Here is a 12,538-nt window from a genome sequence, read left to right on the forward strand (position 1 = left end):
ATAAATGCATTCTAATACAGCTTCACTAGGTCATGGACTGAACTAAAAAACAATGAGTAAATGTTACCTTTTTTCAGCGCAGTACAAAGCTATTTTGATATATGGTAATTGTATGCTAGACATGAAAATGCTTTGAACCTCCTTAATGTCGCCCGACCTTGAAATGGATGTATATGACTTTTGTATCTTATTTCTGAAACAATAAGATCTTTTTGCCATGGTTCCTGCTACTAAATCGCTCATTAACTCATCATACATCATGACTCTAAAATGATATGAAATCTCCATCTGTTTAAAACTGCTTATTTAAATCTTACCTGACCAATTTGATGAGTCTCAGCAAGCTGATACATTTTCTCTGTTTGGCTTTTCTTCGAATAAAAAATCGTGGTACTAATCCTTCATTGCTTTAGTACTTTTAAATGCATCCTGTGTATAACATACATAACACGTCAGGTAAGGTGTAAAATCTAGTATTCCTTAATCAAAAAGAGCTGTTTTTCTTACAAAAAAGAAAGAAAAAAAGAAAAGAAAAGAAAAAGCATCTTTAAGACAAAAAAAAAACAAAAACGCCGCACCAGTGGTAGTGACGTAACGCAATCGCACTTCATTCTTCCAGTTGCTGGGAAGCGAACAATCCGCGCTGCTTGGCTGGAGAACACGGCGAGTGCGCACGAAGAAAGTCTCCCCTAAACGGTAAGAAATGCAGATTTTTTTTGTTTTGTTTTGTTTTTTAAATTAAACACGCACTCAGTAATGTACGTTGCCTTTGTGTTTTTTTACTTTGCTTTGATCAGCTATTTTAGAAAAAAAAACAAATTAGCTTCCAATCAGTGTATTTAAATATAGCATATTTGTTGTTTGTGAAATATATATATATATATATATATATATATATATATATATATATATATATATATATATATATATATATATATATATATTTGTGTGTGTGTTCAGACATATATTATGAGGTTAATTTTCCCGTTTCAGGTCTCGTGATGCCAGAAGCAACAGATAACCGACCCCAAACACCTCAGATTGGAGGAAGGAATTGCGTGACTGTTTCTGAAATAGAGCAGTAAACCTGGAGACACGATTTTTACAATATGGAGAATATTTCAAACCCCGTCAAGACAAACTCACAATGCAACTTCAGCATGTACTTTTATTACTATAGTTCTCCCAACCGGTCTGATTTAAACTGTACGCCACCGGCGGACTACTTCTTTTACGCAGATCTGTACGTAGTTCTCCCAGTTATTTACTCTGTGATATGTGCAGTGGGATTAACCGGCAATACAGCAGTTATCTATGTGATATTGAAGGCGCCTAAAATGAAGACAGTCACTAACATGTTTATTCTAAACTTGGCAATTGCCGATGATCTCTTCACGTTAGTTTTGCCCATTAACATTGCTGAGCATCTCTTGCACTACTGGCCCTTTGGTGAAGTGCTCTGCAAAATCATTTTGAGCATTGACCACTACAATATTTTCTCTAGCATATATTTTCTCACGGTTATGAGCGTTGACCGATACCTGGTAGTTTTGGCCACGGTGCGCTCAAAACGCATGCCGTATCGCACATACAGGGCAGCCAAAATAGTCAGCCTGTGCGTTTGGTTGCTGGTGATTCTAATCGTGGTGCCCTTTACAGTGTTTGGAGGAGTCTACATCAGCCCGGAGGACACCGAGCGAAAAAGTTGTGTGCTAAGTTTTCCCAGCCCAGAAGGTTTATGGTTCAAAGCAAGCCGGATTTATACCCTCATACTGGGCTTTGCCATTCCCGTCTCCACCATCTGCATACTCTACACTATGATGCTGTACAAACTGCGCAACATGAGGCTCAACACTAACGCCAAGGCGCTGGACAAAGCTAAAAAGAAAGTGACCATTATGGTGTTCATCGTACTGGCCGTGTGTTTGTTCTGCTGGACTCCATTCCATCTCAGCACCATCGTAGCTCTTACAACGGATCTGGGCACCACGCCACTCGTCATCGGTATTTCTTACTTCATAACAAGTTTGAGTTACGCAAACTCCTGCCTAAACCCATTCCTCTACGCATTCCTGGATGACAGCTTCAGAAAAGCGTTTAAGAAGATGCTAGAATGTAGGGCTGGTTGAACACAGAGCAGATGCTGCAGTTGTCTGTCTTCAAAGAGTACCGTTCCGTTGCTAAAGAGTAAAATCGGGCAGCTGGCTTGAGCTGATAGACTGAAACGTAATTAAGTGGATGTGGCATCGAACGTCAGCATTTGTCTCCCTCTTGTGCCAATTATGTGAACATCTCTTTTATCGATGAGAGCTTCAATCATTACTAACTTTGCTATATTGCTATATAACTATTAAGATAACAAAATATCATTGTCTAAACAACTAAGATTTTTAAAGGAAAATGCACGTGTGCATACGTGTCTATACTGAACTGTTGTCACCTAAACTTCATTTGTAACCTAGTATCATTTCGAAAAATCTAAAAAGATAGATGTAGAAATATTGTGCCCACAGTACACTGGAAAGCTTTCTAATCGAAAGATATATTTTCTCACATTTTCTCACAGTGAATCATATAGTACATGGTGTTCAGGCTTTGGTATAAATAAAATGGATTACATTGTTTGGTTTCATTTGCTTTGTTGACAGTTGTATAGGTCAATAATGAGAAAAATGTCCCAGTATTTATCGGCATTGTTTTAAAGTTTTGTTTTTGTCTTTATTAAAGACTTATGCATAAATAACCTTTTCAGAGACTATTTAATTTTTACACACAACATTTATAATTATAATCACACAAGGGACAATTTCATTGTTCTTATCAGTACAAATTCTATTCAGTGTATGTAACATGTATTATGTTGTATTTGTATTATGTAACACTTAATCTTTTAAGGAGTGGATGGGTGAGTGAGGTTTGAGCCCACAGTGGAGTGGCTATTTACAATAATTTGCTAAAATGCTTTTACTATTCACAAAGCTTCCTGTAATTTCCACATCCTTGAATTTGTTATAATTTCTCTTTCTTCTTCATTTTGTATGCTTTCCATAAGTGGAAAGCTGCAGAAATATAAAACAGGGAAAAAGGCTGAAAGTGGACAGAAAAGAGCTTTGGAGTAAATAATATGCTCAGAGCAATCATAGCATGCAAAACAGAGAACATACAACTATGCAAGTTTAATTGAATGACAAACTGACTGGGGTAGAAAAAAGTATAATAAAAATAGTTTTCACTTAAAAATAGTTTTCTTTTCAATGCTTCCTGCCGAAAGCTTGTGACGAGCCTTCAAATCGGACAACTTGAACGTGCAGCTACAATCAATCTAGATTACAGATTCAGTTAATTTGTTATGCCAATTATTGACTGCAAGAGGAAAGTCTTCTGGGTAACAAAAACTAATGCCTTCCTGGCAGACTAACAAAATAACAACCTATATGCTGGTGCCAAACGAAAAACACTGAGCAAAACTATAGGGATAGATGTGAATTTTCAGAGAATACATGAGAAGATTTTTTTTTCAAAGATTGTGAATAACCATGAATGTTTATATTCCCACTTTAACAGATGCTTTAAAATATATATACTTAACCCATGATATAATTTACATTTATTTATTTAGCAAATTATATTATTAAAATTACTTTGAAGTGATAGAGTATTTCAACACTAGTTCTATTGGCAGTGTACATTTCTGGTAGCCTGAGCAAGGTCTTTGCTTAATTCCATCCCTATAGTACAGTTCCAGAAACCTGTACAATTCATGCCTAGGTGCATTGAAACTGTTCTGACCACTCATGGTGGCCCAGTATTTTAATGAGTTTTATGTCAGTCTTTACTTTAATTTGTCACTTGTCTGTACTTAATGGCATAAAATGGCCTCTTGTTAGACAAAAAGATAAGGAATTATTAAATTAGGATTGTTAGAAAAGCATATCATTAGGCATTTTGAGGATCCCATTTTAAATTTATTAATAAAGAGAGACCATGGAATGGTGGTATAAATAAAGAAAAATAAGTCTATATCATCTAGTGCTAACATACACAATTACTAGTGTTACTTATACATACTCTATGAAGCCCTCTCCGAAGCTATGTTGACAATGGCGTATCAATGGCGTATCATTGTCAAAATCTACAATCAAGAGACGCCTTCATGAATATAAATACAGAGGGTTTACAACAAGGTGCAAACCACTGGTAACATTCAAGAACAGGAAAGCCCGATTAGACTTTGGATGCTACAAAATTATGAATTGTTGAATTGTATGGAAGTTGTTTATAAAGCCCAAGATCTTACTCAGGATCCATACTCAGCCCCCCACAAGATACACAACCAGGGATCAGGTTGTTGGAGTAAGTGAACAGCCTGTGAGGTGGCAATGTTTGGGCCCTGCACTTAGAAAAGATTTCTTTGAGGTCCCAATAATCCTCCGGCACCCGTGACAGGTCCACCGGCTCTGTAACAGTAGAGGGGGAATTGCCCATGCTTCTGAGGCAACTGTGTGGGCATTGGGACTCCCAAACAGAGACCGAGCCAGCAGACCAGTCAATCTCAAGTCAAGTCAAGTCAAGTGGAGTTTATTGTCATTTCAGCCATATACAAGTACACAGTGAAACGAAACAACATTTCGGGGAAATGAGGGAGCCGCCTTCCCCTGTCTATTCCTCGCTGAACCATGAGGGCTTAACACTGCTCTGCTACTCAGGACAGACGTTATGTCCGCAAGCCAAGTGAAAAAACCCAGGAGTTTAAGTAGTGGCTTGCACAGGTGCCGCACATCTCTGCTGATTGTGTGTATGGGGTTGAGGCTCTATAAAGGACCGTGCAGGCAGCCCACAGATTTGCCTGAGAAGGCACCCGCGATGTTACTGACAAAGAGTTCAAGGTGTTGACTTGGCCTCCAAATTCCCCAGACCTCAATCTGATCAGGCATCTGTGGGAGGACCCATGTCGCAATTTACATTTACTGCTGCTAATGTCTTGGTGCCAGACATTAGAGGGGGACCTTCACAATATTAGCCCCAGGTGGTTTTAATGTTATGGCTGATCGATGTGTGTGTATAATTATATATATATATATATATATATATATATAAAAAACATATAAATTGTAAATATATATTATATACAATATTAATATTAAACACTGTATCCATCAACTTTAACATGTATGTTTATGATTCAAACTAGCCAACCCTGGATAAATCTAGAGTGATAGCTACAGTACAAGATAGACAAATATACAAGAATGTATTACTTAAACATATCCCATACATTAAAATATTATACACACAAACACTATATACACACACTATACTATATTCAAATTTTCTGTGAATGATATGATTTTTAAATATTTTGACAGACTACATACTAAGCCCTTTATTTATTTATTTATATGGTGGCATGCCCAGTGAAGAGTGCCACAGGGTGTTATGAGCATACTTCACCCACATCAAATGCTGAGCCTACGTGGTTGGAGGAGACCAGACATCTGAGGCAATGCTCCAGATCCTGGTTGACTCTTTCTGTCTGGCTGTTAGACTCCGGGTGGAAATCCAAGGACATGCTAACCGTAGCCTCCAAAAGGCGGCAAACCCAGCGGGCGCGGCCTCCTTGTTATGGGTGCAAACCTGACAGACTGCTACGTAGGCATGGACATCCTTGTCCATGTTGGGCCACCAAAAGCGTCGGCATAGAGACTCCAGGGTTCTGACTTCCCTGGGATGTCCATTGAAAGGGGATGTATGGCCCCAAGACAGAACCTGAGGTCTCATGGCCGATGGAACATAAAGCCTTCCTGGAAGGCCGCCGCCTGGGTCAGGCTCCCGATGGAGGACCTTAAGGATGGCCTCCTCTAGGCCCCAGCACAGTGAAGCCACTATCCGGGGGAGGGGATTATAGGCTTGTGGGCGGGTTCCCGTGAAGGTGGGTCCGATTGCCTGGAGAGCGCATCCGGCTTCAGGTTCTTGGTACTTGACCTGTAGGACAGCACAAAATCAAAGCACTTGAAAAATAAAGACCACCTGGCTTGCAGGGGGTTCAGGAGCTTGGCCCCCTGGATGTAGGCCAGGTTTTTATGGTCCATCCAAATGAGGAACTTGTTTGGCTCCCTCCAGCCAGTGCCTCCATTCCTATAGCGCCAGTTCCCCACGTCATAATTACTCTGCGCTGGGGTCAGACAGTGGGAAAAGTATGCACACGGATGAAACTTTTGGTCGGGATCCGCACGCTGGGAGATAAAGGCGCCCACTCCTTTATCCAAGGTGTTGACCTCCACTATAAACTGCACATCAGGATCCGGCATCTGCAGCACGGGAGCTGACGTTAATCTCCCCTTAAAGGCTTTGAAAGCTTGCTGCGCCTCCAACGTCCACCTAAAACTACCCAGGGTCTTCTTGGTCAGGGCGCTGGGGGGAGCTGCCGGAGTACTACAATTCCATTCCATACCATTGGAAAAAGCTGGCAATCTCAGAAAGCAATGTACCGCCCAGACTGAGATGGGTTATGGCCAGTCTCATAACACCCTTACCTTGGCAGGGTCTGTACTCAGGGCCCCTTGGGAGATCCCAAAGCCCAATAAAAAAGGTGGCAAACCCAGCAGGCACCATCTCCTTGTTACAGGTGCAAACTTGACAGGCTGCTATGTAGGCCTGGACATCCTTGTCCACAAAGCCCAAGAAGGAGATGGTGGTCACATGCAATTGTGACTTCTTGAGTTAGACCTATAACTGGTTCTGCAGAAGAAGCTGCAGAACTTGACACATGTGAATAACACGTTCCTCCAAGGAGTTACTAAGACTCAAAATATCGTCCAAATAGACAAAGGCATAATGATTCAGGGGCTCTTGGAGGGCCTCGTTCACGAACTGCTGAAAGACTGTGGGTGCATTCATCAGGCCAAAGGGCACCACCAGACTTTCGGAGTGCCTGGATGGCGTGATGAAGGCGGTCTTCCATTCATTCCCTGCCCTGATGCGCATTAAATTGTACATGGTGCGTAAATCTAGTTTCGAGAAAATCCTCACCTGCTCTAAGGATTCAAAGATGGAGTTCATCAAGGGCGCAAGGGGTACCGGTCCTTCTGAAAGTGTTAAGGCCACGGTAGTCTATTCAAAGTTGCAGGTACCCCCCTTTTTAACAAAAAGAATCCCGGCCCCACCAGCGACCTGGAGGGAAGGATGAACTTCAATGACAAAGCCTCTTTGATATACTCCTCCTGCTCTGGGGCGACAATGAAAACAACCTACCCCTAAGCGGGGCTTGGTCCTGGAAGCAAGTGGAACACTACATTATAAAAGAGGTACATCTGCCTGCTTCTCCTGCATAGGGCTGAGGAGGCAGTAGTCTTGTCTCTGCATGTGCAAAGGGAGGTAATAACATGGATTGGCCCTGAAGAGTCGACTGATGAGCCGATATACGACTTGGCTCCATGGAGGAAGCAGGTTGGGGTTGTAGCATGGTCTCTATTTGTGTGACGCGTTCAGAGACCCCTTGAATCTCTGTAAACAGCGCTGCCAATGCCTTCTCATGTTTCCCCAGGGCAGTGGCCTGGCCAGCCATGAGTCCCCTTATCCGCTCCAGATTTGCTATTTCCTTTTCTGGTGCAGACATACTGGTGCAGAGCCAATGGCTTGAACACACCAGCTCAGTATTGAAGCGGGGAACAAACTCAAAATGTTCCTGAAGGTGGCACTGTTCACAGACACCCAATAATAACGGATGTCTCTCTCTCTCTCTCTCTCTCTCTCACTAATTCCCAAATACTAATCTTAGCAAGAGATTAGAAAGAGCAAGAGAGTCTCAAGGCATCTACTCTGTTCCTAAATCTCAGTAATAAATCTTATCTAAATTCTGAACCTCAGTAAATCTTCTTTAAATACCGATTTCCTGAAAATACCAACCAGAGTAGCATGGCACTGCTCTGTACCTGGCACAGATCTATGTCCACACGCACAGTGAGGCAGCCAGAGGCCTTATGAAGGGGGGAGGCCAGGTTTGGCGAGTTTATGCTGTGGCCATGGATTTGCCTGAGAAGGCCTCTATAGCATTACAGATATGTATATCTATGGTTGTAACAAGGGGTTCTAAAGTGAAGCCAAAATGTCTCTGATGCCCTCTAGTGGCTGGCAGCAGTACAATTTTTAACCCCACCCATTCCCATTTTGGTGAATGGAACATCAGCCAAACTTATATTTTAAGTTACAGCTACACAAATTATTTTTGGGAATAGTGTTCTGTCATTTTTACAAGTTCAGTTAAACATGTTATCTCTGCCAATATTTTCTTCTTTATGATAAGTTCATTTGATATGAGTTATCAAATGATGATTAGAAGGGCATGGTTGATGAGGTGATGGACAGTTTTGGACATGATCATCGGGTCTCATTAATATGGACGCCCTTTCCAACATGCACCTGAAGCTAGTAACAGAAGTGATGACATAAACCAAGGCAGCTAACACTAGCCAAATTTCATAACAATCATAGCAATTTTTTTCCTCAAAATATATGTTATGTTGAGTGTAAATTTTGACTGCTGTTTCCAGCTAGCTAGCAAATAGTTGCTTATTCAGTAATGCCAATTTGCTCTGGACAATGGTAAAATCAATAAACTTAAATTATATGACTACAATTTAACATTTTATATATTATTTGATTAATAACGCTGTACTTACCACTTTGTGATGGTGTTTGATGTGCCACCTTAAGTTGCACTTCAGGTAATATCTCTCAGGGGGAATTATATTTATTGTATGTAAGATTAAGTGTCAGAATAATCCCTAACAGTAAGTTTTTTAAAGACTTTGCATATTTTGCATCAGCATCAGTCTTAAGGACTGATGTATCCCCAAACATGTCAAAGACTTCTTAATTAACATTATTTACAGCAAAAACAGAAGTTAAACCCAGTTTCAATAATTTTTGGAGATACAGGCACTGGAAAGCAAGCAAAGAAGACAGAAGCATTAAAACTTTAAAATCCAATAACGTTTTTTTTTTTTTTTTTTTTAAAATCACTGAAATATGTAAATTTGTATCAGTAAAATTCACTATTCACTAGATGGCGCTCAATCATTACTATCTGCAGGTTCCAGCAGTAAGGGTGAGAAAGGAGTTGATGCATATCAACTGTTTAGCTTTTAGAAATTGTTAATTTACCACAAGGACAATAAAACTCACCAAGGTCTCTTTTTGCTGAATACCAGAATGTATTTCATGGTCAAATAGTTCAAATTGGGGTTATTATCTAGTCTATAATCATAGAAACATTAGAAACAAACAATGCAGAGGAAAGCAAGCAATACAGACAGCTGTTCCATACAGAATACCCCCCAAAAAATCCAATGAGTAAATAAACTCCCAAATCCTAAAGTGTAATCTGAATTTACCATGGTTACAATGCTTGTGATGGCTATATAATTACACAGAAGGTCACGGATAAAACCTGCAGAGCATTGCTGCACATTAACATTTAACCTAATGCACTATAGCAAACACCAAAGTTAACTGCTATTGACTTTCCACAAATTAAGGTCTGTGCCATACCCCATCTCTTTAATCCAAATACTCAAACAATAGAACGGAAACCAGAAAGCTCAGTCATGTCCTGAGCTTCACCCCTTTGCAGATCAGTGTTATTTATTTCTTGTGGGGAAAACACACATCCTGTCTAAGAAAATATGTCATCAGTGATAACCGTATTGATGGATAGTGAATTGATCTCTTCTTTGTTGTGTGTGCGCGCTTGGGGATGGGGGGTGGCTGCATATTGCTATAGCGTTCAGCAAGCACAACCATTAATAAAAATTACCTTGTAAATCTACAGTATCTTAATATTTACAGCATTATTACTGTAATATTTGTTTACAGTATTGTCACATTGTTATGTCTTTTTAAAGAATGAAAAACTGTATTTTTACAGGATTATATTGGTATCAGTATGGGTCCCTGGAGCACTAGTGATTAGGCTTTGGCGTGCTCACCACTGCAGCCCGGGTTCGATTCCCAGATAAAACTGGGGAGGGTTGCGTCAGGAAGGGCATCCGGCATTAAAACTCTGCCAATTATGCAGTTATGCATTATGCAATTATGCATGTGGCAACCCCTAACAGGAGCAGCCGAAAGAAGAACAACATTGGTATCAGTATATTACTATAAAAACCACTGCTGCAATTGTACAGTTTAAAATCAAGATAAAAAATGATAAAATCAAAAGACTATGTTAAAATATAATATGATTCAACCAATAATCTTATCTCAGTTCACAAAAAGCTTAAAGTGTATATAATAATTATAAGATAAAGGATATCAAATTGTAATGAAAGATTGCACAATATAAAACTGGTAAAATGAACAACAAGAATAACAATGACAGAATCAATCAAAAAAACTAAGCTACATGGATTATATATTTATAGGTTTATATTTAAAATAATGATAGCTAGCATTAGCTACATATAAAGACTAACATTACTTTGCATTGCCTATTTTTACCTTTCATTTAAACTTTGCTTAAAAAATAACATAACATAATTGATATAACAGAGATGTCTTTTCGCCATAGTTAGGATGGCAAAATAATGGAAATGCATATGCATGGGAGTCACTGGGGACAGCTGTACAATGGGTCCATGTTGTATACACTTCAAACATGGAACAGCAATCTACTGATAAACTAAGGGAAGAACAGATGCAAGGACCTCCACTACCACCATATGTTTTTTCCACCCATATTTCAACAAATTCCACCACTTGTAGAAATATTTTTTTTTTGCTGTATGCATTAAATTTGCTAGTAGTTCTTAGTCACAAACAGTCTGACAAGTTCAACATTGTTTGAGTATTTGGCTTAAAGAGATGAGGTATGGCACAGACTTTAATTTGTGGAAAGTTACATGTCTTGCTAGGGTTGCTACCGTGGTGTGAATGATTCTTCAATATCCCTGATTCTTCAATATCCCTTAAAAATTACTTGTGCAGTCTTAACTGCAGTCTTAGGTAAGTCGTGTTGCAAATGGCAGAACTGATATTACTAGAAGAGTTAGCATATGATGCCCTAAGAAGGAAGTGGATATTTAGAGTCACATAATGTCTTATTTTGTCTTATTTTTATGTCACTTTTTTTTTTTTTTGGAGGATGAAAGCTGCCTTAAAAGTCTGTTGTTTTTGCCACAGCATAAAATGTTTTGTCATGGTTTGGCCTCCCCCAGTAGCAGAGAAACTCTGTTGATTAGCAGTAATACTTCTTTTTTTACTCAGTTTGTGTGTCAAAACATTTTCTTTTGACATCACTTTTATTGTGCTGGCTGGTGATACCAAATTCCATACATAATTTCTCTCCATATTTTGGCCAGGTGCTGTGACTCCACTGGACATGATGCTAAATAATATTTTTTTTATTCTTGTAGACGTAAGTACTTAAACATCTGCTTCAAAGAAATTCTTCTCTTTTTTGTCCATTTAGTATCCATTTTGTGATTTCCACTCTGTGAACTTTGCCTTTTTATGGAATTTTGTGGGCATCACCATACACAAATCAGCTGTGGCATGCACATGGCTGGTAATATATAGGTGATTGCCATTTATCAAGGTACACATATTAATGCAAAGATAATTGCACTTTGTAAACAGCATTTATGAAACTTTTGTAAATCTGGCATAAACCTTTTTGTTTGTTTTTGTTTATGGAAACACTGACATACAACTTTACACAAAGATTGATGAATGAGGCCCATTGTTTGCCAGGGTTAGTGTTGAATACTAGTGTTGAATGTGGCCAGCACAGTGCCCTGACCTCAACCCCACTGAACACCTTTGGGATGAATTGGAAGGCAGACTGCATGCCAGGTGTTGTCACCCTACATTACTGTCTGACCTCACTAATGCTCTTGTGGCTGAATGGGTATATCAACACAGTCATGCTCCAAGACCTAGTGGAAAGCCTTCCCAGAATAGTCAAGGCAGTTATAGCTGCAAAGGGTAGACCAACTCCACTTAATGCCCATGGTTTTGGGATGTTCAAAAAAGCACAAGTGGATGTGATGGTCAGGTGTCCAGATGCTTTTTGGCTATATAGTATATATTGTCAAAATAAATTTGGTCTATGTTCATGAAATGTGTCATGGTTATTAAAAAATAATAATAATAATAATATAAATAAATAACAGAATAGAAAGTAGAACATTTTCAAATTAGTTGTGTCCATTGTAGACATCATTCAGTAACTTTTTTCCTCTTAGTTGATCACTACTTTTACTTATACTCAGGTGAATTATTACTATAGTAGCAGTACTTTTTCTCAAATCAGTGTGTTTTGTACTCTTTTCATATTATTATTATTATTATTATTATTATTATTATTAAATATGAATCTTACCACTATGCTCCCAGAAAACACAGAACACTGAGAAAACAGAAATCCACAGGTAAAAATGCCAGAACTGTCTGTGAATTCTGTGACAGTTTCTTATCACTCCAGTTCATAATTGGTGATGTTCACAGGGCTGGTCATGCAATTATTATTTTTGTTTGTACC

At 39.1% G+C, this 12,538-nt stretch overlaps 1 protein-coding gene across 1 annotated transcript; it reads left to right on the forward strand.

Annotated features, from left to right (window-relative positions):
- The first annotated feature begins 329 nt into the window (after positions 1-329).
- On the forward strand, positions 330-2,711 carry npbwr2b (neuropeptides B/W receptor 2b). The gene is made up of 2 exons (XM_026920336.3): positions 330-696; positions 994-2,711. The coding sequence occupies exon 2, from the start codon at positions 1,110-1,112 to the stop codon at positions 2,127-2,129; it is 1,020 nt and encodes a 339-aa protein (XP_026776137.1). The 5' UTR covers positions 330-696; positions 994-1,109; the 3' UTR covers positions 2,130-2,711.
- Positions 2,712-12,538: the final 9,827 nt, after the last annotated feature.

This window comes from Pangasianodon hypophthalmus, chromosome 16, assembly GCF_027358585.1.
Source record: "Pangasianodon hypophthalmus isolate fPanHyp1 chromosome 16, fPanHyp1.pri, whole genome shotgun sequence".
In the NCBI taxonomy this organism is placed as follows: Eukaryota; Metazoa; Chordata; class Actinopteri; order Siluriformes; family Pangasiidae; genus Pangasianodon; species Pangasianodon hypophthalmus.